At 41.8% G+C, this 26,738-nt stretch overlaps 2 protein-coding genes across 2 annotated transcripts; one reads left to right on the top strand and one right to left on the bottom strand.

The window, feature by feature from the left end:
- Positions 1 to 341: 341 nt before the first annotated feature.
- On the bottom strand, positions 342 to 26,190 carry inpp4aa (inositol polyphosphate-4-phosphatase type I Aa). The gene is made up of 24 exons (XM_026144842.1): positions 26,083 to 26,190; positions 16,743 to 16,995; positions 16,603 to 16,647; positions 14,906 to 15,024; positions 14,705 to 14,821; positions 14,456 to 14,535; positions 14,231 to 14,348; positions 13,849 to 13,939; positions 13,580 to 13,727; positions 8,418 to 8,548; positions 8,028 to 8,132; positions 7,813 to 7,921; positions 7,706 to 7,723; positions 7,417 to 7,588; positions 6,179 to 6,457; positions 5,940 to 6,087; positions 5,635 to 5,667; positions 4,788 to 4,960; positions 4,547 to 4,670; positions 3,883 to 4,150; positions 3,376 to 3,473; positions 3,169 to 3,281; positions 2,924 to 3,078; positions 342 to 2,834 (listed from the first exon to the last, which is right to left on the bottom strand). The coding sequence occupies exons 2-24, from the start codon at positions 16,840 to 16,842 to the stop codon at positions 2,702 to 2,704; spliced, it is 2,877 nt and encodes a 958-aa protein (XP_026000627.1). The 5' UTR covers positions 16,843 to 16,995; positions 26,083 to 26,190; the 3' UTR covers positions 342 to 2,701.
- Positions 19,995 to 24,197, top strand: LOC113007844 (HRAS-like suppressor 2). The gene is made up of 4 exons (XM_026144844.1): positions 19,995 to 20,341; positions 21,410 to 21,530; positions 21,615 to 21,913; positions 23,378 to 24,197. The coding sequence occupies exons 1-4, from the start codon at positions 20,324 to 20,326 to the stop codon at positions 23,459 to 23,461; spliced, it is 522 nt and encodes a 173-aa protein (XP_026000629.1). The 5' UTR covers positions 19,995 to 20,323; the 3' UTR covers positions 23,462 to 24,197.
- Positions 26,191 to 26,738: the final 548 nt, after the last annotated feature.

Here is a 26,738-nt window from a genome sequence, read left to right as displayed (position 1 = left end):
TCCACTGTTCCCTGTTTAAGTGCCTGTTTTACCCCAGTGTCCCAAATTAGCTCAGTCACCTTGTCCTTTGTTTTTGACTAGGTGAAACTAGGTTGCTTCATACAGTAAATTTGGCTGGCTGTTTGAAGTAAACTGATGTAGGCTGGTTAAAGCAAAAGACCTCTTTTTCTTCATATGAGTTTTCTATCAATTTTTAATGGATTTTAATGGATGTCTTTTGACTGTGGGAGGACCAAGAAAGAACTCACCCAGGCACAGGAGCAGGCAACAGTGCTAACCACTGCACCAACATGTCACCGTACCATAAATTAACCATAATGCATAATTCACAGACACACCACTTTGCCATTGACAAGCCTTTATTCATTATCCAGCTTCAGTTCATACCTTTGTGGTGTGCAGGTCGCTGGTACCTGTTCATCCTGTTTGCACATACAACTGGTCAGATCAAAGTCATAACTTACTCGATAACAATGGATGAAACTAGAACAGCATTTGGCAGCACCAGCCATGTGAACATAAATAACATGGTCAAAATAAAACCCCTTTCTCTGCAAGTATTGCACATTATAGAATTTAAGCAAACAGCTAATAAACAGAAAACAAAAGAGGTGTTCGTTATCACAATAATGCAATATGCATTATTTCACTTGAGTCTAAAAACCTTTATCAACTTCTCATTGATAGTCAAAACTGCATATATCCCATACATCACTGCAGAGGTGTACAGCTGCAATAACATATAGCTGAAGATCTTTTCATGCAGGCAAAACGAATAAGATTTCTGATTCTAATCAAGAACTTCTGCATAATTTTTCAGAGAACTGAGAAAAACCAAGACACACATTGCTTTAATCAATAAAAACCTTTTCAAGTTTGAAGGGCTCTCAAACCACCATAGCGCTGCATATGATCCTGCAGAAATGTTTCCTTAGACATGTTAGAGTTGTGGAATAAAGTGATGGACCACTCTGAAGCCCACCATTTGTCCACAAGTTCTCCTTTAATGCTTCCAGTGTAGCATCAGAAGAACATCAGAAGTTAGGTAAGACATCATTTCAATAAAAATGCCAGAGTCGTGTCAGATATATGCCGTACTCGTCAAAGAACTGTGCTTGTATTGGAGTGATGTGGTGCAGAATATTCACGTGTTTGTAGAAAGACAAAGAGATGGCTGCTTAAGGAAAATAAACAAAATAAGCTCTTTGATTTTAACAACTCCTGCAGATTCTGCTGAGCAGCTTATCTCCAGAGAAACATCTCTAACAAGTGACTACGCTTGCTCTGATGAACTTTATTGACCTGTATGTTGCCTAGAGTGGATTTAAAGTTAACAGCAGGAGATAGGTCATTAGCATCCCGTGACATCTTGCTAGCTTCTCTTGTCTTTTAAACTTGTCTTTATATGTTGATCAAAAAGAACAAACCTTAATATCTGTTCCCATATTATTCCCTGTCATTTGCCAAAATAAGTAGGACAGAGGACAAAAATCTATGAGATGGAAATTGTTTTACGTAGTGGATTTATATTGTACCTCAGTGCTTTAGGCTTGGCTTGACGTGAACCACACATGCTGTGTTTGTGGTGAGGCACAGATCAATATGCACATAAATTTAATGCCCCTTTCAGACATGCACTCCTTACAGTCTGGCAACATCTGAACCTTAGGCTTCCTGCCTAAGAAATAGCCAAGACAGAATCCAGAAATCAGCAGACTTCAGTTGTTTTAGGCTTTGGTTCACAACAGTGACTTCAGAAAAGAAGATATCTCCTTTCAGCTGACAACCTAAAACACCACAGCAGCATCTCCACACTGGTACACAAGCTCTGCCATGCAAATCAATTTATAATTTTTTATGAGTTTTTTTCTGGATTTTTGGTTCATATTCTGTCTCTCTCCATTGAGCAAGGGATCAAATGATTATTACCCCCACAGTATGTCTGAGGCTCTGTTAGTGTGGTGGTTTACACATGTGTGCTTGCCAAGCAAAATGTTTCAGATTCACATCCAGCTGGTGATACAAACTCCTCTTTGGAATTGAGTCAGGAAAGAAAACAGATCATACATCCAGAGCTACCTGGTGTGGTGAACCCTTTGGGATAAGGGACCAACCGAAAGAAGTGATTTATGTGATGAACATGAAAAGTAAAATGACTTTTGCGTCAATGACACACTAGGTAAAGCCAGTGGGAATCCAATGTCTGAAAAGGGCTCAATGCGTTTTATGTTTTGTAGATAATCAGCAGTCTCACTTCTTAACTGATGGTGTGATAGCGTCAACAAAAGCTGCTCTGCTGAGTACAAATACATCTGTGTGCCACATCTTTTTTCTTCTAAAACTAAAGGCTTTTGCACGTCTCCTTAAAATAAATCCAGAGAGACTGTACGCTTCCCGATGCTACAACTGGTACAGCAGCAAACACTGTCTGCACACTGGCTACGAAGTAACACAGAACGCCGACTGTGGCTGTGAAGTATGTGTGAAAAGTGTTTGAATCTAATACTACTGAGAGGAGAGGGGAGTCTGCTAGAAAATGATCTACAGTGAGCACTGGCACTTGGACATTTATTATCTTAACAATGACTAAGCACAGAACAAAGGGCTGCTGTTCCAGTTTGTGTTGGTGCTTTTGTTTGTGTGGCGCCATCTTCTTCATCCCCTTACAGTCTTTTGGTTTCTGCCAAATAGCAGAGTCCACTTAGGTTTCGACCTTCCCATATGTCCCCTCTGGAGGGCGGTATTGTTTGGGAAAGGCCTTAAGCTGGAGGGCGTTAAAGGCATATTTACGACATCCCACATTCTTCATGGTGTTCTCTCTCCTGCAGCCCTCGCTGTGAGACAGAAGTCATACTTTTTTTTTTCTTTTCCCTTTTTTGGCAAATTACTATTTTTCCAGTGTGTTTTAGGTGTAGATACTGACCTGCGCATACAGTCCAAGGCCTGATAGAAGACCTGTGGGGCCAGGGCGTGCTCCTGCTGCAGGATCTGACACTGTTCCAGGGTCACAGACATGGCTGTGCGGTCCTTAGCGCTCTTACAGCTGGTAAAACGCACTCCGTTCAAGCGGCGACACACCTTTGGGGATTCGGAGGAAGAGATTAGAAGAAGGAGACAGAGCTTTTACGCTTCAGGGGCTAGAATTAGAGGCAGTGATGATGAGTCTACCTCAGCTGCTTGCCACAGGATCTCCACGTTCTTGTTCTTCTTGGTGTTCACGTTCTGGCTCAGCAGTTTGAGCAGCTCGGGCACGCTGGTGGTACTACGAGAGCGAGGGAGACCTGAGGAGATGACAGAGGACGAGTGGTGAGCAAAGAACAAAAAAAAGGGGGGAAAATACACTTTTCTCACTAATAAATTATGTATTTCACTCACAGTCTTCTGGAAGGACCTCTTTAAACTGGTCGTAGTACGAGCTGAGGCGAGTCATGCTTTCCATGTTGATGACATCTTGCAGCGATGTGTCTCCGAACCTGCACACACGCATGATTTAAGAGTTAAAAGTTTTCATTAATATAACACATAGCCTGCTGCTGTCTAGCTTTTCTGTACTGAAGGAGGTTCACTTCCAGCACAGCCATTCAAAGTTTAATGCAACATCAATAAAAACGAGCGCACATATGTATCAACCCAGTTTTTAAAAGTTAGTAACTTAAAATCTCGTCTTTACAGTCATTTTTTAAGAAAAATCTAAATTTGTTGTCTTGCAAGAGAGAACATTTATGCAGTGACCATGCAGTGAACAAGCCTCATTCAGCCAGAGGTTTAAAAATATGCTTTAAAGCCGAATGTGCTGCTCACTGGCCTTTTTGCGACTGACCTATCAAGCTTGGCATGGGTATCTCTTTCTACCTTTCCTGCCCTCTAGTCTCAGTGACTCACTTCTCAGCCAGAGTCTGCTGTTCGTTAATGCCAACGTTGAACAGGACGGGCTGAACTCGCAGCAGCATCCCGTTTTGGATCTCTCGTGGCAGCATGTCAAACATCGCCCCGGGCATCGGGACCCTGACGTTAAAGCCGCTCCTGTTCCCCGTAATTACCGGCAGCATGTCGGGGCTGAAACCAGAAGTTGCCTGGGTAACTTTAAAGGTGACATTTCTCAGGTCCATCACTCCGACGCTCATGTCCTCCAACATGGCCAGCTCCTCGCCTTCATTTATGTGGCAAAGGAAGAACAAAATCAGGGCATGGAGAGGGAGTCAATTCTGATTGACTTTTAATATTAAAAGACATTAAAAACCACAAAACTTAGTTTGCTAAAGGAAGCTTTGTAACCAGTTTTATATTAGTTTTTCAGCAGCTTTTGAATTTTTGTACCTTTAAACAGATCCTAAGTCAACTACTACCTTTAAAAAAATTATACTATAGAAATTATAGTTTTTTCATTCTCATTATTATTTGAAATGCAATGCTTTAAAAATAATTTTACTAAAAATAATAACAATATTTTCTGTGTAATTTCATGGAGATCATTAGTGGAAGATGCACACAGTCTTTTGTGATTTTACATATTTCTATATATACAAACATGCACAAACAAAGTTACCATAAGTGCTGAGCAGGCCCTCATACTGCACCAGCAGGCCGATGGTGTGCAGCTGCCTGAGGAAGCCTGAGTCACAGAGGCAGTTCCTCAGCTTCAAAATGAAGCCGCAGATCAGAGCGGTGAGCTGTAAACGGCACACATCACATCATCACAATCGTTGAGTAAGGACAAACGTCCAAGCCTACACGTGCACGGGTTTCATGCACTGTACATGTAACAGTCATAGCAGTTAGCGGCAGACCGTCTGGCAGAAGACGACGTCGCGGCGGTACTGCAGGGTGAGGCTCATGGCGATGGTGGGGGCGCTGTCCTGCATTAGCAGAAACACCATGGCTTTCTTGGCTTTGTCGCTCATCAGAGACACGCAATCTGTCAGCGTGGTGAGGAGAGGATACAGGGCGTCGCTCCACTCACCTGCAGGGATTTGAGAGGACATTTCTATCAGAAATCCTGAAATAGCCTGAACAAATGGCTGAAGTAATAGCTATACACACAACCCCACAGTGTCTGCAAATTTAAAATGATTTGTGCAGTTTTCATTAAACATCTTTCTTTTTTATGGTTTATTTAAAAATAGCAATAATTTGGAGGACGAACAAAAGAATTACAGAGAAAAAAATTTTTTTTTGCCTGCATCAGTCAAACATCAGTGTAAAAGTGAGAGATCTCTCCTGATTCTATCAGATGTTGCTGCTTTTTGCAGAAACTATCACATCGCTGCTATCCTGGCTCTCTCCACAGTCTCACTATAGGCTTTTATCATTAAATTTAATACTGATCACTCTCAAAGCAGGTCTAGATCTGGGCCCAGGCTATGTAGCAGAAACATTTTATTTAACCAGTTAGCAGCCTCAGGTCCTGCAGCCCTCCTGGCTGTTCCAAAGTTGAGACTGAGAATGTTGAAGACACCGTGTTTTTGCCTCCTCTTTTAAAGATCTGCTTACATGTGACATTACATGTGATGTCTTTTTCCTTCTAATTACAGTTGTGTGTGTTTTTTAATCTACTCTGCCTCTTTTTAATCATCGGTTCTTGCACTGTGATACTTTTCATGTACCTACTGTTCGTAAAGGAAACAGTGCTCCTACCTGGGGATGACTTTTCAACCTCTGGGCTGCTTTCTGCAAATGAGAGAACATAAAAATGTTTGGATACGGACAGATTTCCACTTGGACTTGTATCTTAAAGATTTATTTCAGCTGTTAAACAATAGAGATGATTAACATGACTGAGACAGCATGCCAGGGTCTGCTTCAGGATAGTTGAGAGGGATGATAATGATGATGACGTCTGGAGACTCCTGAAAGTTTATACCTGTACCTTTGTTCGTATTAGACGGCTGAGCTCACTCAGTACGTGGATTCGTGCAAAAATCTTGTCTACGTGCGTTTACCTTTCTTAGCGTTACCCGGCTCGTCACTGGCGAGCAGGAAGACGTCCTCAGAGCTGCTGTCACTCTGGAGTTTGTCCCGCTGCAGCAGCCTGTCCACTCTCTGGATCACACACTCCAAGCTTTTATCCACGTTTAGCCAAATCTTCTCCTGCACAAATAACCATCAATCAAATCAAACATATATACATGCATATAAAAAACATTATTAACCAAAAGTGGCAGATGGACTCCTCTCTTACCCACTCCTCTTCATGCAAATCTGCCTGCATGGAAGCGCGCTTGTTTTTAGTCCCTTCACTGCCCTCCAGAGGAGCTGTGTGGCGAGAGGGTGAGGTGGTAGCACGAGAGGGCGAGGTGGGGTGACGAGAGGGGGAGCGGGACGGAGAGCGAGAGGAGGGCGAGAGGGAGGAGGATGGCGACGGGGTGCTTTGCTGAGAGAACTCTGGGCGGGCTGCTGCCAGAGCCACGATGGCTGTGGACAGCAGCTTGGAGTCGCACACGGTCACGAGCTGACGAGTCTACAGGAGCAGCGGTGCAGGACAGACGGAGACGGATAAGTTATACTGAGAAATGTTACACTACAGACATTACATGAAAGCACGTTAACACATTAACATTTATTAACTGGCTCTTAAAGGTAATAAAATGAAACTGAATTAATTTTTCATCCTGGTCAGTCTGTGTTTGTGTGAGTCAGAGGTTGCCTGGCAGTCACAGTGCTGTCAGCATTGTCGTGATATATAGTGCTAGTGCACTGGCTGTAATCTGCAACATCATTCATTTATTATTTTTTCATTTCTCTGTGGTTTCAGTGCCCTCTCCTGTGTGTCTCTTCCAGTCACTTCCTGTTTTATTTTGAAGGTTTTTTCTTTACGTCACCTTTTATGTTTTTACTCTGTGCTTTTCTCTGCTTGGTGTGGATTTAATCTGTGTGAGTTCCCTCAGTCCTTGTTAGTTTGTCAGGTTTTTAGAATCCTTTCCTGTATTTTCTTTTAATTCTAATGAATCTTTAACTCTAATGACCTTTTTATCTTGATGTTGCAATTTTTATTAACTGGTCTTCAAAAATAGTTCTCCAGGCTTTCTGAAAGTCTTTCAAAGTATTTCTTTGGAGACTTTCAGTCCAGTCCTTGTACCTGACTGTTGACAGATGAATGTGTTTTTGGTTGTTAAGCCCATTAACACTGACCTATTAATCATTCAAGCACAAAAAAGGAACATAAATCAAGGGATGAACCGGTGTTGTGTTTACATATAACATAAAACTGAAGAGCTGATTCTAATTCGCAAATTTAGGCACTAATCACAAAACACATAATTTCTTTCCATTACTTTTGTTAAATTTTTCAATATGCCAAATATAACACTGTTTGACAGGCATAAAATAGCACTTTTGAAAATCTTATATGATTATATGGTGGCTTAAGACTTTTGCACAGTACTGAACATATTAAGTATCCCTGCAGTTCAGTCTTACCTTCTCTGTTAGGATGGCCAGAGTTCTCTCCAAAGCATTGGCTGAGCGCTCCTTGGCAGCTCGGGACAGACGTTCAGTGTAGTAACACACTTGTGTCTTAAGAGTGTTAATCTGACCAATCAGCTCCTTTGCTTTTACAACATCCTGAGGCTGGTATGCCATTGCTTTAGAGCTGGAACCAGGTGTGCATTGATGCGTGTGCAAGAAAGAAAAAGAGGTTACTTGAGAAACAAGTGTGGTTTGGTTTTATCCACTTTTAAAGCTTGTAATAGGATTTAGAGAACCTTACCCCTCCTCTCCATGGGTTCTGATTGAATTAAAAAAAAAAAAAGGTTTGTTATAAACTTCAAATGAAAAACAACCACCAAATCCTCACGCAAGCTTCAAACAACTCACTGTTTCCTGGCTTCTTCGAGCTTGTGCAGCAGCTTTCGGAGACCGCAGCCTTTAAAGCCTTGATGATGTGCTGCAGGCGCACCAATAGTTACTACGTCGTACGTCCGGTCTGATTAAAGGTTAGAAAATAAAATTAAGAAGGGAGGAAATCCATGAAAAACGTGAATATTAAGTTACAGAAAGCATGCATTAAACATTTGTGGACAAATTCGTACCGTAACCAGACTCTCCCTGTACTCTCATCCTCTGGATATGTAGGTTAGTGGGGATGAACTCCAACTTCCTCTCAGCTTTCAAGGTGCTAGACTTAAATGACGGACCTGTGGGGCAGCAGAAATGAGAAAAAGCAGTTGTTTGTGATTCTGTGTAAGGAAGATGGAGAAAATAATGATTAAAACCCGCTAACAGCTGTACATGATGTCAGAAAGGCTATATTTTCAATGTTGTAACATTTATCTTATTAGGGGAGTTAATGCTGTTTACTTCCTGACATCAGGAAACATCCCCAATTGTAAAACAATACATTTTGGTCACATTGTGCAAGACTAATTTTGACATTTAAAATCAGTGTGATGGCCCTTTACAATGTATATTATGGAACTAACCCTTATATTCATGCAGGTCACTTATGGTCTCCTGGTAGGTGAGGATGATGGTCTGGTACTGAGTAATGATCTGCCTCCTGAGGTTCTCCCAGCATGGAGACAGCTCACCCAGTTCTTCCAGCTCGCACACCCTGCACATGCAGTAACAATCAGTGCATCCAGCTGACGCACGGAGCAGCTCACAGAGTGCGTTTTGTGCTGCTCATTCAGTTATAAACTGAACGAGCAAATGAACATAACAGTAAAGCAGTTACAGACATTAAAGTCAACCATTAAGGGAAAGCCTGCGGATATCTCTTCAAACCATTTTCTCTAACCTTTGCCATTTTTGGGGTTCGGAGTACTAAGCAGCGTTTTACCCTCAAGCAGTTATTATTTAATCGAAACAATCTGTGAAAAGTACACGCTTGGTTAGATTCCTCATAAGTGTCATTTCTTGACAGGGAAAAAGGTTGTAAAAAAAAAAAAAAAGTAAGATGCATCTAGAAGAGCTTCACAAATCTAACAAAAACACAATAAGAATGCAAAGTTAAAGGAGCAAATAACACCACAAATAAATAAATTACAGTAATTAGTAATTTACATGGACTAATTTATATGGGATGACCTGTGTCACCTTTATTGGCTCAAACACAAGTACCCCGGATCCTACAGTATCAGAGAGAAAACCCCCAACAATCAAATCCCCTTTTAACAGGAAGAAACCTCCAACAAAACCAGGGTCAGGGAGTAGAAGCCATCTGCTGTCACGTCACCAGTTGGGGTTGAGGGGAAAGAAACAAAGAGAGGATACAGCAGTGGCATATTAACATATGGGGAGTCTTGCAGCAGTCTGAGGATACAGCAGTATAACTAAGGGATGACCTTGTGAGGAGAAGGACTTTAAATTCAGTCGTCGGTTTAGAAGGAGCCAACGAAGAGAAGCAAATATAGGAGAAATACGATCTCTCATCCCTGTCAGTACTCTTGCTGCATCACTCTGAGAAAGGATGTTTCTAATTTTAGCAGCATTGCATAGGTGAAAGAAAGCAGCCCTGTATATTTGTGCAATGTGTGCAATGAAGGGCAAATCCTGATATATAAAAATAACTTCAGGATTTCTTACAGTGTTACTGAAGGTCAGGGTAATGTCATCCAGAGTAAGTATCTAGTTAGACGCCATCTTTCTGACTCTTTAGGGTCGAGTACAATCACGTCATTCTTGTCTGAATTTAGCAGAAGAAAATCACAGGATGCATTTATGTCTTTAAGACATGCCTGTAGTTAAATAAGTGATTTGCATCGACTGGCTACTGCATTATCTGCATATCATAGATGATACTTACATATTACTGTGTATCATCTGCAAAATGTGTGCAATGTTTTCTAATAACACTGCCCAAGGGAAACCTGTATCAGATGAAAAGAAAACTACCTGTTTACATGCACAAACTGGAATCTATCAGATTTTTCCCCCCCAAGTGTCTGTATTAAATAGCTTTGTTTCATGTCTTAATATTTATGACCTAAACAAACTGTGATCTTAAAAGACTGCTTTGACTTCAGCATCAAATTACTGCATTTTTAGAGAAGGGGGATAAAAAGAGATGTATTCATATAAATTCATCAAGCTGAAGCCAAATCACTACTTACAGCCTTCAGACGTGCAGAATTTATTTTGTGTGGATGATTACATTTTATATGTGCAGACGACTGTGTCCGCTACATAGCTTTAGGTACTGCTGGCTACATAATATGACCATTAAAAAAAATAAATTACATTAACTTACTTGTACAAGTTTAAGTTTTTCTTACACAGAGCAAACAAACTGGGTTGCTACGACAACTACAGCACTTTGATCCCCTCAATCAAACAGGACATAATAATATTTTGATGTAAAATTGTGAAGAATTCCATCAATTACAGTCTGAAGTCCAAACCAGAATCAAACCATTTGAACAATTACAGAAATAAGACTGAAGAAAATAACCAGGAGAAACACTGAAGCAGTACTCTGACTTCAGCAGGTCTACACTGTCTGTGTTTAGCCAATATGGAGAAAAGCGACAATGCAACAGGCGAAGTAACAGTTTATTGCATCATCTCAGGCCTGAATGCCTTTTTATTTACCTACAGTTTGTATGACACAACCTTGTGACTATTATACAGATGCTTGCTAATATTTGTTCTCAGTGTTGAGTGACTGTATTTACTGAAACAGCTAAAACGGTTCAGTTGTGTGAGTTAAGACCTATGTTTTTGAGTGTTTACAGCATTAGGATGGGTCAGTATTTTTACCTGTCACATGTATACTTTGTGTTTTTCAGTCACTTGAAACAAATGAGCCGGATTTTGCTGCCCAGCAACACGCACATGCTCCCAACAGCATGCTGCACAGCCTGCAACAAGCCCTTCTAGACTCAAAGAAGGAAAACCAGGAGGTGGCCGCAGAAAATGCTGCTTTGAGGCAGCAGCTCACCAGAAAAGAGATCAGCTGGGAGAAAGAAAGAAAGAAGCTGCTTATGTTTGTTAGGGTCCCTGGGTCGTTGACCCAGTGTTTTGTGTTTTTGGTTCTTTGATTTTGTTATTTCATTATATTCTAGCTTTGCTTTATGGGTTTTAGGATCATTCTTAGTTTAGGTTCTCTGGGTGGGCTTGGTTAGAGTTTTAGTGTTCTGGTTTTCTGTCTGTGTTCCATGTTGCTGTCTCCCCTGTCTGCTGTATCCCCACGTCCAGTCAGTGTTTGTGTCTGCCCTGGTCCCACGTCTCTGTTCCCTCTGTAGTGCCTGCATGTGAGTCTGTGTTATGTGTTTCCTGTTTTACTTTGAAGGTCTGTGTCTTATCTCAGTGTGTTCAGGTTACGCTTCTTTGGTCTCGTCAGTTCTGATTTGTCCCAGCTGTGTTTCCCTCCTGTTACTCATTCCCTGATTGCTCCCTCTGTGTATTTAAGCCCTGTGTTTCTCTGTGTCTGTGTCGCGATCTACCGTTTATTTTGCTGTGTGTTTTGCCAGTCCACCGGTGTTAGTTTATTTTCAGTTTTTCCCAGTTATGTTATGTTTGCGTTCAGCATTAAAGCTGTTTTGGTTTAAGTTCTGTCTCCGGAGTCTGCACCTTGGGTCCTATTCCTGTTTTCACACAGCCGTCACCTAACAGAAGATCGCGACCAGAACATGGACCCTGCAGACTCCTCTTTCTCAGAGTTCAACGGCGAGATGGAGCGGCTGGTGAGCCTGCTCGACCGCATCGCCCAGTCCCTGGATTTAAGGACCATGGCAGTGGGGCTGAGCGCGGTGGAGGCCATCATTCGGCATAATCCCCGACTTAGCCAGTTTGCTAAGGACACTGATTTGGGGAACACCATAACTGCCTGGAGAGAGCAAGTCAGGGCTAGTGAGCTTGCTCTCTCCCTCACTACATTCTCCCCACCGCTGCCGCAGGGCAACGCACACTCTGCCTCATCGCCACTGCAGGCTTCCTCCCCTTCCTCACGCCAGCCGGGACCTTGTTCGCCTGTCCGTTCGCCTGCCTTTTTTCTGGCAGCTGTGTGGTCGGAGGATGAGGAGGAGGTCTCCGTTTCTCCACCGGTTCCTGTTCCCTCGTCTAAAAGGAAGTGACGCCACCGTCGCTCCTCTCTTCGGTCATCCGTTCAGCCTCACGCCACGTCAGCTGGAGGGCCCGAGGAATCGCTTCAGCCACCTGTCTCCGCTGGAGGGCCCGAGGAATCGCTTCAGCCACCTGTCTCCGCTGGAGGGTGCGAGGAATCGCTTCAGCCGTCTCTTCCTGCTGGAGGATCCGAGGGGCCCGTTCAGCATATGCGTGTTGCTGGGCAGCAACACGCACATGCTCCCAACAGCATGCTGCACAGCCTGCAACAAGCCCTTCTAGACTCAAAGAAGGAAAACCAGGAGGTGGCCGCAGAAAATGCTGCTTTGAGGCAGCAGCTCACCAGAAAAGAGATCAGCTGGGAGAAAGAAAGAAGCTGCTTATGTTTGTTAGGGTCCCTGGGTCGTTGACCCAGTGTTTTGTGTTTTTGGTTCTTTGATTTTGTTATTTCATTATATTCTAGCTTTGCTTTATGGGTTTTAGGATCATTCTTAGTTTAGGTTCTCTGGGTGGGCTTGGTTAGAGTTTTAGTGTTCTGGTTTTCTGTCTGTGTTCCATGTTGCTGTCTCCCCTGTCTGCTGTATCCCCACATCCAGTCAGTGTTTGTGTCTGCTCTGGTCCCACGTCTCTGTTCCCTCTGTAGTGCCTGCATGTGAGTCTGTGTTATGTGTTTCCTGTTTTACTTTGAAGGTCTGTGTCTTATCTCAGTGTGTTCAGGTTATGCTTCTTTGGTCTCGTCAGTTCTGATTTGTCCCAGCTGTGTTTCCCTCCTGTTACTCATTCCCTGATTGCTCCCTCTGTGTATTTAAGGCCTGTGTTTCTCTGTGTCTGTGTCGCGATCTACCGTTTATTTTGCTGTGTGTTTTGCCAGTCCACCGGTGTTAGTTTATTTTCAGTTTTTCCCAGTTATGTTATGTTTGCGTTCAGCATTAAAGCTGTTTTGGTTTACGTTTGTCTCCGGAGTCTGCATCTTGGGTCCTATTCCTGTTTGCACACAGCCGTCACCTAACAATGTTGCTAGGAGGCATTAACAAAGAAATAGCCTCTAAGACTGAGGATATTGGGAGACAAACTAAACCAATCAAGAATCTTCTCAGTCCATGAACAAAATGATTCATTGCAAACAAAGACACTGAAACCAATAAACTGGCTTAAAATCATTCACTGATCAATGCGTGGGTACACAGATGGATGGCAAAACATCTGCTTACTAGGCATCACCTACGCTAATTTGAATCTCTGCTCCTACATGTGTTTGTGAAGTTGTGGAGTATTTAAAATGTAAAAGCTAACTGTACAAACAAGAAGCATGTGCCAACCAAACATGCTAGTTTCACCTGATAGCTTAGCGATCCAGCCTCCTATCCAAATGTGATCACTTACAGCTTCAAAATGCCAAGAAGGTAAAAACTAAACCAGAGGCTTCAAAATCCACAAACCAACTGGCGACAATACGGAACCACGTCCATCTTTTATATACAGTCTATGGTAGCACGCAGAGAACGCTTTCTTAAAAGGTTCGCATTTATTAGACGTTGACATCACTTCAAAAAGCATCAACACATCTTTCACATTATACCTGACAGCATCCTCCTCCAGCAGCAGTTTGACATACTGTCGAGGAATATGCAGCGAGAGGACGCTCTCTGCCATCTGCTCCAGGATCCGCAGGTGGTTACCATCCGTAGTGGGGAAACGGTACGTCCGTGACATGACGCCGCCAAACACTAAAACAAGGAAAAATATAAATGAGCACTGCCATTGTTACTGCCAGCAAACTACATGTTACTGGTTGTGAAACTTTCCCATAACTCGGAGTAGCAACAGCTCACATAAGAGTTCACTCACCAGCCTTCAGCAGCGGATCTTTACACAAAGAGGACGACTTGGATTTGATGCCCATGGATTCAGTTAGGCTTTCATCCACAGGCAGAACCATCTGATGCACACATAAACAACAATGTTTGCATAAAGAAGGATGTGCTGCTGACCTTTACATTACCAAAAAAGTCAGAAAAAGCAGGAAGTTCAATAAAATTGTTTTATATTGTTTTAATCAATTCAAGCACATTCATGTACTTTGACATCAGGAAAAAATTAAAAGTAAAACAGGAAATTGTCTTAATGTATCAATTAACAAAAAATAATACATTTTCATACTTTAATTTCAAATATTGCCACAAACTATAAAACAAAGTCTCATTCGAAAGTCATTTTTGTGAATTCCTACCCTTCCATTAACAGTATCCCCCCTCTGTAATCTTGCGACAGGAGCTCTCTGCTCACGTTTCTCCTCTATCTGCCAGGCAATGACAGTGATGTTGCCCACGCGCTCGTTCTCCGCTGACCTGACAAATCAAGCGATAACCAAGTGAGTGCAACGTCCCCAAAAACCCAAATGCAACCTGCAGTTCGTAACACAGAAAAGTCACATTGTGCTCTGCGTGCCTCTTACCTGAGAGTCAGGTGCAGTCTGTGGTGCTTGTCCTGCAGCAGCTCCTTCACGGAGAACATGGCAGAGCCGAGCATGTACATCTGTCACATAAAAACACACAAACCGAAAGGATTTAGAGGGTTCTACCCAGATGAGCATCAACTACGAAGGATTTGTTAAAGAAGAGCATTATTTACTTTTGCAATGGAAAATCTAAAGACAGTTTATTGACTTTGTAAGAAATTGTCTTGGCGGGGGTGGGGGGGTTACCGTGCCCTGTGAGCGGTCCTTTACGTCGTAGACTGAAAGCTTGACCTGCGTCTGCTGAGTGATCAGAGAGTCCTGAAAGAAAGCTATACTGCTCAGGAAGATGGGGTTACTGGTGCCCTGAAGACAGAGAGACGAGGGGAAAAGGCTGTGTAAGCATCCAACGGCAGGCAGGAAGTGACAGTGAGGTAGAAGGTAGCATACCTCTATGATTTCAGTCTGAGCGTGTTTAGTCCAGAAGGCCTGGGGCGGAGTGGTGCAGCTGACGGCCACAAAGCTGGTCGGCTTACGGTCCAGTGCAGGAGTCACCAGCTCACTGCAGGCTGCAGGGACATTTAAACACAGGCGATTACAAACTGGGGGATTTAACAGTGGGATGGTCTGTAATCTGTAGCAATGGGAGGATTTAAATATAGTATGTTGGAGTAGTTAGTACTTGACAAGCAGCAGCTGTTGAGTAATTCTTTAGTGGATAAAAAATAAATAGGAGCCAGTAATTATGGGGACACATCATGTTTATGAGTTTTTCTTAAACTGACTGAGAATGAAAAAACAAAAACACAGCATCGCAGTCAAATCATCATGTTTTAAAGTAGAATATTTAAACATTTTTAGCCAGTTAATGGTAGTGAGGCAAAATATTTTTTTAAAACTGCTGAACTATTATCCCCTTAGTTTCTGTTTCTGGCCTCATTTCTCTCTCTGTCTTATTTTTTGCTCTCTTACTGCTTATTAGGGAACTTTCTGGCTCTTCAGATGCGAAACGCTCTTAAATGTTCACTAACTAGCTGACTATCAGCGTTCACTGAAAACAGTGAGCTGAAAACTCACTGCAAAAAAACAAAGATAGTATTTTGGATATAGAGTTCTTATTCAAGATGTTCTCCTCCTTGTTGTTTATCATTTTTCACCTTGACTTTCATGTGTATTAAATCTTTGGTTCATAGTTTCAGTTTAATACTGCTCCTCAGTATTTTCCTGTACCATTCTGTGTCAACTCCACTATTTTAAGTTCATTCATGTGTCTATGTTTCACTTCCTGTTTTATTTTGATACTTGTCTCTAGTGTCCCGTGTTTAACTTTATTTCATTTAACTTCCTCGTCTATCTCATTGTCTATGATGATGTTCACCTGTATCTTGTTATCTTAACTCTGGGTTTCAGCTTCCTCACTATCTTGCAGACTTTGTAATTCTGGCCTCTCAAATCATCCTAAATAAAGGTTTGTTTTTTGTCTATGTCTGCCTCACTGCATCTAGCAATTTATGCTGAGCAGTGGGACGATCTAAAAAATGCTTAAATGCTGCACAGAGTTGAGGATAAGCAGCACCTTACTCCAAAGTTTTAATGACAGATTAGTGTAGCTTTGTAGGATGATGCATCCCTATGTCAAAGGAATCATTTTGAAACACCCAAACAGTGCATTCGAGAAGAGTTAACCAGCTGTGGACTTCAGATAGCTGCAGACATATGATGCATAAATGAGTTTTTGGTTTTGGAGTGTTGGCAGCACTGTGACTTGTTAATATGCTTTAGAGGATTAAGGAACATCAACAGAGACAAAATCCAGAGACAGCAGTGGAAGATGATATGTGGTTTAAGAGTTAAAAAAAAGTTTCAATATTTCCTTATTGTGGGGATTTTTATTGTGCTGTGACTAATTAAATTAACTGCCAAATGAAGTGCTTATGGGTGTCTCCAAGATGGCTGCTGAGTGGTGAGTCTTGCTTCTACAGGGACTCTGATATCAAGCATTAGCTGCATAAATGCTCGTGCATTTGTGGATCGATCAAAATAAAATAATTTGAACACTACCATATTAATTCTAGTAGAACATAATAAACAGTCTGGTGCATCAGTAAGGTGCAGCAACAATATCTACAAACACATCCTGAACATACCCACGCTGAACTCCAGCACGGGCTCATCTGGGTCCTGACTGCTGCCTGTGGGGAAGAGAGCGAAACAGAGATGAGCAGAAGCTCTTTACAGTTTTGTTATCAATGAAGTAAGGTTACCATGGTAGCAGTTACTTGGTTACCTGAGAGAGCCAACCCCATCATCTCAGCAGAGAGATCAAACGTATTAGCCCGGTAGACCGACCATGGCCGATGGCGGGGGCTGCGCTCCTTCCCAGACATGGTGGTTTCAGGTCAGGGCTGAGGATTTTGTTTTTGAGTAAAAAAGGCCTGAAGAGCAGAACAATGTCGAGCAGGAACAGAGTCAAAACTCTTGCGTAAGCCTTCTTATGACGTGTGTGGATCTGAGCAGTCACACTTTTGTCACTGCGGAACCTGACAGAAAGAAAGAAAACGAGGCAAATCAGACAGAACTGGACATCTTCAGCTCTTTGATACTGACATCAAACTCATCATCACGACAGCAGCTGAGCTCCGAAAAATAGCAATGTGCTCGCAGTTAGTCACATAAAGGAAGCCACTTTGCAGCACACATGCTCAAAATCCGGTTACATTCCTCTTTTTTTTCACAGGGTTAAAGGATGAATAACTAATAATAGCTCGATGATGTTTCCACAGATGCTTCATTCTGAGGCGAACGGCGCTGTAGGTTTTGCAACTCTGTGTCATTGCTCTAAATATTTTTATCCCCATGTTAACGTGCTAATATAGGCGGCGAGAACATTTTCTGAGAGAAAAAGTGAGACTTCACACAGCTGTAGAAAAAAAACAGCACTGCAGCACACTGAATTGACGTCCTGATGCTATTCGTGCTTTCCTGGTTTTAGACAAACCTAATAACCAACACAGGAACAGGGAGTCAGGTAAAGAAAATCAGAAATGCTCACATAGAAAACAGACGTAACAGAAAAACTCATAATCTCCACAACCTCTCAAACCACGTTCACAAAACTGGCTTGTAGATGTGATGCACTTGTCTAAATCAAGTGATATGTCTGTACACTGATAATTGCACTATACAATCAGGTTTTAATAGCAACAATGCTGTTTACTTCACTCTAATAGCATTTTATTCATAGTTTAACTGCAAATACAACAATCACCATTTCACTGGGGCTGACAATACAAAAGAAACAGCACGTAGGGTTTGTTGATTTCCTGCTGACGCTGCACCTGCCAAAATTATTCACTACAGCAGGAAACTAAAGCTGTGCCAAGTGTGCCAGCAGAGGAGATCTGGCTCCAGTGCAACATTAACAATCTCCCCCTGACTTCATCTTCTTCCAACTAACAGAAAGAGACAAAAGATTAAACCACTGCTGATCTAGATCTGTTGGAGACATGGATCTACATTCACGGGTTATTTTTTATTATCAGTTAATCTGGAAATTATTTTCTTAAATGATTAGTAATAAGTTTATTGTTTGGGTTAACTGTTTTCTTTAACTTTCAGTCTGAAAAACAATTTTTATTCAGGCTAAATGCTTAAAGAAATCAGTGAAACCACAAAAATAATAACATATGGTTAAAAAAATAGAGCATTGTCAGTATTTTAAGTTAAGTTTTTTAAGCCATCCCTCATTTCTTTATAGTTTATTCACAAGGATCCAGATTTTATTTTAATATTCAACTTTGCAATTGTTCACCAGGCTTTGAGGAAGCCGTTCAAATTATTTCTTTGGACCTTTTTTCATTCGTTTTCAGTCCGGTCTTTGTACCTGATAATATTTAGAGGAAGATTTCTTTGTTTGTTAAGCAATGTTAAGTCATGTCCTTAAGAAACAGGAAAAAATCCAGCAAAGAATGACACAGGGCCTGAGAGATGCATCTGCCTTCAGTTGATCCATGTGCTGCTCACTGGTAGCAGGAGGAGGGACAGTGAGCGTCCACCGCTACCTGTAAAACACGGTGGAAGCTCTGTCGTGGTTTAGGATCACTTCAAAGGATCTTGTCAAAAGGGATGGATTCAGAAAAATACTGTCTGATTTTGATCAACGCTGCACATATTTCAGTAAATCACAGCACCTCCTCTTCCTAGAAAAATATTTTAGAAAAGAGGGCTGACACAGTTCTCCATAGTGAGTACACGTCTCTTCTGGTGTGCAAGTAATTAAAGCTGTTTCTATATCTATTTTTGTCCTGTGAGCTGACACACTGTCGCAATATTGTTTTCTGCAGTAAGCGCTCTCCTTTCAGCAAAGACAGAGGAGAAGAGATTTGAAAGCAAAAAGCCTCGGTAAGGAATACTGTATGCCAGAAATGCATGAAGCAAACGTGTAATGTTAAAAGAAATGAAAAGGATTCAGCAAGTGGTCCGATGAGCTGCTTCAAATTCCTGTGAGATGTCAGACTCCATTAACCTCTCTGGTATATGTTTGCTTACACAACTATACAACCTGCCTTTGCTCAGCGCGATCACTGCCTCCTCATACACAGAGACGAGGGTCGTATCAACGCGTTCATCTGTCTCTGTGTGTTGCTGTTTATTTGATGCTACACTGATGAGGGGAGAACATCTGTGTGTGAGTGTTTCTGTCCATTCATGTGTGAAGACCTCTGCAAAGGAAGTCTATTTTTACACATGAATCCTCTCTGACGTCACACGACACGTGCAAATGAAAACGCGGCGTCCCGGCGACACACACGCACAGCGCTAGAACTCACCTCACACACATACAGTTTAGTCAGCGTGATTCTCCGTGGTAGTTTAATTCCTGTCTTCACACCTTCATGTGAGATCTAAACAAATGACAATTACAGCATGGATGCTCTGCCTCATTAGGCTGTGTAGGAGTCATTGACAGTGGGGTTGGCATTTAGCACGCTGTAATCGCCACTGCCTGGGGCATTGTGGGAAGCTCTCTAGGAAACCAATAGAGGATCTAATGCAAAGCCACAGGGAGCGAAGGATCATCTTCATTTCATCTGTCTGACGGTCATCAGATACACTCAGTTCACATATGTGGGGCTGGAACTAGTGCTGAAACAACCACTTTCCAATCCAATTAAAAGACTTAATCATCATTAGAAGTGATGAATGATAATCACTTACTAAATATTTACGTTTTTACTTTTTCAGCTGCTGTTTTGGCAAAAGATGCTATTTGATGCTGTGAATTTTCCCCATTTTCCCCCACAAATTTCTGCTATATCACACAGAAGGTTCCATTTTCTGAACTTCAGGGTTATATTTTTAAAATGTTTATAAATCCAACCAGCAGTCTAAACCTTCATGTCTGTCACATCTGTCACAGCTCATAGTATAGCTATAGTAGAAAAGTGGGAAGTAGAATAAGTAAGTAAATTGTAAATTGCAAGTAAAGTTTACTAGCAATTTACAATCCATACACACAAAATGAAGTGGGAATTTGGTGGTAAGCTTCACTAAGACTTCCTTTGGATCCTGTTACATTATTTAATTAAACCATTATTTAAGTAGCTTTTCACTCCTTTTCACTCGGTTTGAACTTCAGCAGGTCGCCTCGAGCTAGATCAGCTCATTTATGAAAAGCCACTTGATGTAATGCAGCTGAACCTGTTCACTGACTTGACGGGGAGTGGAACTGGGAGGAGACTTGACAGAAATTGCTTTGTTTTTTACTTTGTTGTTAGTTAATTGTTGAATGTAGTAGCGCAGCAAACACACCAGACTGGGAGAGCTGCAGGAGTTCTCATTTTAAACCTAAATAACTGCGAGTCAGCCATGAATTATCAACAGCAGGTAAGTTTCTATCTATCTATACTGACTGGACACTTTTACCTTCAGAGCTGCTTTGATTCTTTAATTCCTCCTGCCATTCAACAAGGTGCTGGGAACATTTCTCAGAGATTTTGGTCCATGTTGACACGATAGCGTCACACAGTTCCCCATCCATGAGGTGTCCCCGAATCCCAAAGATGCTCTTTTGACTGAAATCTCGTAACATTTAGTTCAGAGGACTCAATATCATGTTCATGAAACTAGTTTAAGATGATTTGAGCTTCCAGATTTATTTTCAGTAGTTGGGTACACATGCTGGTTGTGGTGTTTAAACGGTGCTTAGCTGGTGCTTAGGTCCAAAGTGTGCCAGAAAAGATCCACCACACCATTACACCACTAGAAGCCTGAACTGTTGGTTTATGGAGGATGGATCCATGCTTCCATGCTGTTTATGCCAAATTGTGACCCTAATACCCGGATGTTGGAGGAAAAGTTGAAACTCACTGAATCAGGCAACGTTTTGCCCATCTTCTCTTTCTCAGTTTTAGTGAGTCTCTGTGAACTTTAGCCTCAGTTTCTTGTTCTTAGCTGACAGGATTGTTACTCAGTGCGGTCTTCTGCTGCTATAGCCCATCTGCTTTAAGGTTTTATGTGTTGTGCCTTTAGAGGTGCTCTTCTGCATACCTCTGCTGGTATTTGAGTTGCTGTTGCCTTTCTATCAGTTCAAAGTATTTTGACCGCTACTTTGAAACAGGGAACCACCGCTCACACTCTCTGTAAACACTAAAGACAGCTGTATGGAAAAATCCCAGAAAATCCACATTTTCTGAAAAACTCAAACCAGCCTGTCTGGCAAATAATACAAATACAGTATAATAGTTCTGCAACATTAAATGTATTCAGATGCTGACTGAAACTGGGTAAGTTTTACCTCTGACAAGCAGATTGCCTGTACTAAAAAAACAAATGTGTCAGCCACTTTCTGTAATGTAGCTGAACCTGTTATCTGGGTACACGGGGAGTGGTAGTGGGTGGAGATGTGTCACTACTTGCTTCTTTTATTCTAATTATTAACTGTTATTAACGCAGATTGATAACATTGTATCCACTGCAAAATTTGGAGACTTGATTGAGTTTTCCTACCCACTCGGATATTCGCACTGGGCCATCTATGATGACGATGGACATGTAATCCATTTTGCGGTTGCAGGTGAGTAAAACATGTGTGTTCATTGCATTCATTAAACAGGCAAATTATAACACTAACATTTCTTGTTTCCTTTTTTTTTCCAAGATGAGAAGCAACTAATGACAACTGTTCGTACTTATCTGCAAAAAATCATGCCAGTATGTGGGGACCTTCTCCTTGGAGAAACCAAGATTCGCAGAGTCCCTGTTGGTGAGGTCAATGTCCCACATGGAGCCCATGCGTTGGTCAGTAACAATCGCCATGCCTTCACACCTTCAGCACCTGAGGATATGAGGCTACGCCGTGACGCCCTTCTCAATCAATCCCTTCCATATAACCTTTTTACTCTAAACTGCGAGCACTTTGCCACTTTCATACGCTACGGGAAAGCTGTCTGCAACCAGGTAATGCCGTCACTCGAAAAAACTTCTGATTATCATTTAAGATGTGGTAATACACTGGCCTTCATGTGCTTGAAATCATGCATGATAATGTTGGGACATGCTCCTAATGAGAATATGAACGGTTTCCTGGGGGATCTCCTCCTAAATCTGGACCAGAGCATCACAGAGGACAATCTGAGGTGCAACCTGACTGTGTTGGATGGACTGAAGCATATTGTCCCACAGGTGCTCTACTGGATTTAGGTTAGGTGAGCATGGGGGCCAATCAATGGTACCAAAACCTCCTTCCAGGAACTAGCTGCATTCTCTAGCCACATGAACCCAGACACTGTTTGCAGCAGGAGGAACCCAGCACCCACTGCACCAGCAGAGGGTCTTACAGTGGATCCAACAACTCTATCCCGATACCTAATAGCAGTCATGTGCCGTTGCCCAGCCTTTAGAGGTCTGCGTCGCTCCAAGAATATACCTCCCCAGACCACCGCTAACCCACCACTAAACCGTTCATGCTGAACGATGTTACAGGCAGTATAATGTTCTCCACAGCTTCTCCAGACCCTTCTCTCATCTGTTAAAAGCACAGCACACAAGTGGTGGATCTGCCAGTATTATATGGAAAGAACCAATGTGGCTCCACAGTGCTGAGCAGTGAGCACAGGGTACACTAGTGAATGTCAGGCACTCAGATCACCCTCATGAAGTCTGATTGTGATTGTTTAGTCAGAGGCATTCACACTGTGTCCTGTTGGACATCACTTTGTAGCTTTGGCAGTTCTCATTCTGTTCCTCCTTCTACAAAGGAGCAAACAACAGACCTGCTGATAGGTTAACGACTTTCTGCAGCCCTGTCTAGCTCTCCTAGAGTAACTGCCTGTCTTATAGAATCTCTTCCATGTTCTTGAGATTGTGCTGGGAAACATACTGATGTGGACTACCTATGCAACCTCTGTAGGGTCCAGATAGCACTTCATGCTATGAGTAACGACACTGACCCCAGCCAAATGCAAAAACCAGTGAAAAACCAGTCAGAAATAAGGAGGAGGGGAAAAATTCCAGTAGTATACCTGTAAAACCATTCCTGTTTTGGATGTTGTCTCATTGTTGCATCTTTAATGCACCTGTTGTCAATTTCATTAACACCAAACCAGCTGAAACTGATTAACAACGCTGTCTGCTACTTAACCTGATCAGTATCCCAGATGTTAACAGACTTCATGCAGTACTCTGATTAAAAAGTCTTCCTTTAAGTTGTTTGAGCAGCGTACAACATGAGAGAACATCAACAGCTTTGTCATCTGGACTGATTTATGAACTGCACTTCATATATCAGTCGGTACTGGAAATTTTACAAAACCAAATATGTTTTATATTAACAGGAAAATGGTCAGATTATTATTAGCAGTAGTAGAAGTATTGTGAGTATGAGTGCTAATCGTATTAATAACACGGTTATTCTTTCTTTAGATCCCTGCAAAACCCAAGAATGAAGAGTGCACAGGAGCAACTACAGTTTTCAAAGACATTGTCAACTCAAAGCAAACTGATTAGAAACCTTTTCATTTCTACATATATGAACTTGTGCGGTGCCTCGGTTTGGTCTTTCTGAGTCACATCACCGTAAATATCCAACATGTTCTCTTTGTCTGGCCCTTTATGGAGCTTAGCCTGATTATTTTTTTATGAAGCCACTTATGGGATTGGCAGTATGTACTGCAAGGTTTAAACTTACTTGTTTTTTGCCCTTATTTATTCATTTGCAAATGCTTAGTTGAAACCGATAAATATTTTTTCTCAGCAAAATATCTTTAATAATTCCTCCAGAGAAAAAAACAATCTTGGGATTCATAATTTGGCCGAGCAAAAGCCCTGAAGCTATAAGGTTCACCACGACAAACCACACGCTGGCAAGCTGAAAGCACGTGATGATTATAACGCCAAAAGATAACGTGTGATAAAAAAAATGTAGATACTGATGTTCTACTGATGTTCTCATATAATATATCAGATATATTTTTCTGTTCAGTCACAAAACATGAACAAATTCACCTAACATTTGTTATTTGTATTTATTTACTTGTTTACTCGTTTACGCTCTGAGGCTGCTTCCAACAGAGAAGCTGCAGGGAGCCCTCTGGTGGATGAACTATGCAACATCAACACTCAGTGTGGTGAAGGGTGTTTCTCCCATCTTTTCTTAACTTTGAAAAAAAGAAGAAGGTTCCTTTAACAGCTGTTATAAATACTGATACCAATAAACATATATTGGATTAATGACCCAAGAACACCAATGGGTTGTTTCTGGTCTCAGGGATGACCACAGTGTATAAGTAGCTGATTTCCTCTCTTTGACATAATTTTATGCTGACGTTAAAAGTGTGTGCAGCTTACCTCGCTGTATAGCTGCTGTCAGTAAAGGTGGTTTTATGCATATTTTATCTGAAAGCAAACTACCTGAAACAGTGTATTAAGCAAAAGTCCACTCCAAGATCTCAAACATCCACCAAAGCTGATGACAACAACAATCTTGCAATGTTAATTTGGTTTTACTGGAGTTCAGCTGAAGAAGATGATAATGGTCAAAATGAATGCAAGTTTCTGTCCTGCACCAGAGGGATGAAGTCAGACAGCGCGTCAGCTAATTCTTCATCGTCATCCTAAACTGAGCAAGAGGATAAATCCAGCTGCTGTCCTGAAGGTGACATCTGACCCCAATCACACACTAAACAGACCCTGTTTCTGTTTTCTAGCTGAACAGTGTGGCAACAAACATGGTGAACATGCTGCAGGGAAGCAGGTGAAATGGTGTGTAGTAAGAGTGCGGAGATTCGGGAGCTCCTGAGTCCACTGGGATGCTTTGGAGACAAATGTGTCCCAGTTTGTTGGTCTGGCGGCTCACCCCCTGCAGGTGCTGTCAGCACCGGCTGCACTGCAGCGCTTCCACAGCTTCTCCTCCTTCTCCTCATCCCTTTGTGATCAATCCTGTGTTTTTCTTTTGTTTTTGTTTTCTTTTTGTTATTTAAGCCAACTTCCTTTCCCTTGTCCCTCTGTAACCTCAATGTTCTTCTTCATTTCCATTTATTGATTCAGATTCAGTCCAGAGCTGGCCTGTGCCTCGCTGCTCTCCCTTGAATCTGGTCTACAATCAGCTTACCTGGCATATGGAAATGTCTGTCACAGCCACGTGCACATGGATGCACCAATAATCATGGAAGCTGAGCCGTAAAATGCTCTCTGATCAAACTGATTGAAGAAGACGAGAATATATGAAGAGAACATTTAGAAAGCGGGAAAAAGAAGTCTTCTTCAGAGAACTGAGAATTATAAAGGAAGCTCAACTGAGATGAACTGCTTTAGGTTATGTTTCAACCAAATGGATTCTCGGGAGAATAAGTCATGGATTTCCCTCAATACACTAGGCAGAACGTGGCAAATCTGATTTGTTCAATCAAAAATACTCCTCTGAAACACACATGAGCACAGGACAGAAAGGGCAGACAGAAGTGAATCCCCAAAGAACCCAGTGCCTGCTCTGTTATGAAAAGAGTGGCTCAGAAGATCAAATTTAATCCTTTCCCTGCCCCTTGGGAACATCAGGGAGGACTCTGGCTTCATAAAGCAGTAAATATGACACTGGATGCAACCAGTGCATTATAAAAAAAAAGCCCCCAACATATAACCTCATAATATCAGATACACACTCTTTCAGGCTTCAGCAGAAAGCTGGGTGTTATTCAGCAGGCAGTCTGCGTGGAAATAAACAACAGGCCGAAGCTTCCCACTACAAATCTATTTATGGAAGGTTTAGCCAATGACAGGCCCATTGACACCATACTTAAAGCGTGGATATATGCTCATTCACCGACACTACCAAATAATAACAAACATTGCGTCATTATGTCTGCTGATGCTCACTGAGGGAGGCAGCAGCACGGCGCTGCGGGTTGTGACCCACAGCTCGTTTAGCACTGTTTTAAATTTAAAACAAATCAGCTGCACACATTTTATTTTATTCATTTGTTTTTTGCTACGACTGTAAAACACGTATTATTGTGATCCCGCTGCGAGGCGGTGCTCTCGCTTTGAGACAGCTTTCATATCCGGGAGCAAAAACCCTCGAGAAACCGTGAAATAATAATACGAGGAATTAGAAACAAACACAAATGTCTAACCTTCAAGAGAAAAGCGATGGTTTCTTGTCATGCTGATGAGCATCCTGCGCGCATCGACGATGTCTGCAGTCGAGACTCGCCCTGACTCCCTCTGACACATCAGAGACGTAATACCTACATAGATGGTAATGCCTCCTCCGTCCACTGGGGGGAGATGTCGGCCAGGATTTATTCTCTCCAGGCTTCGTTAAAAGACATTCAAAGCTCTCTTTTAAACGTTGGCTGCCTTTTCCCTTTTTGTTGTGCGTTCTGTCAGAGTTTCTCTGTGTTTTTCTATCCAGGGACAGTTTTACTCCATTGGCAGTGATCTTGAGATCACTGTCATCCTGAGAAATGAAGCTGCTGCCAGTCAGGACATCCATGAACTGCATCTCACAGCTGTACACAAAACAATCCCAAATAATGTTTTTGATGATTAAGTAACAAAAAATTTTTCGTTTTCGTTAAACAATCTTTAAACTATCCCTCTAAATTAAATTCAGTGAGTCCTTCGGTGTCATTCAAATCAGTTTCCTCTGCAGGATATATATATATATATATATATATATATATATATATATATATATATATATATATATATATATATATATATATATATATGGTGGCACCATTCATTCTTTTTTTAATGATCAAATAATGCAATTAAATGTTAATTT

This window comes from Astatotilapia calliptera, chromosome 16 (genome assembly GCF_900246225.1).
Source record: "Astatotilapia calliptera chromosome 16, fAstCal1.2, whole genome shotgun sequence".
In the NCBI taxonomy this organism is placed as follows: Eukaryota; Metazoa; Chordata; class Actinopteri; order Cichliformes; family Cichlidae; genus Astatotilapia; species Astatotilapia calliptera.
This window is presented reverse-complemented; position numbering and strand designations above follow the sequence as displayed.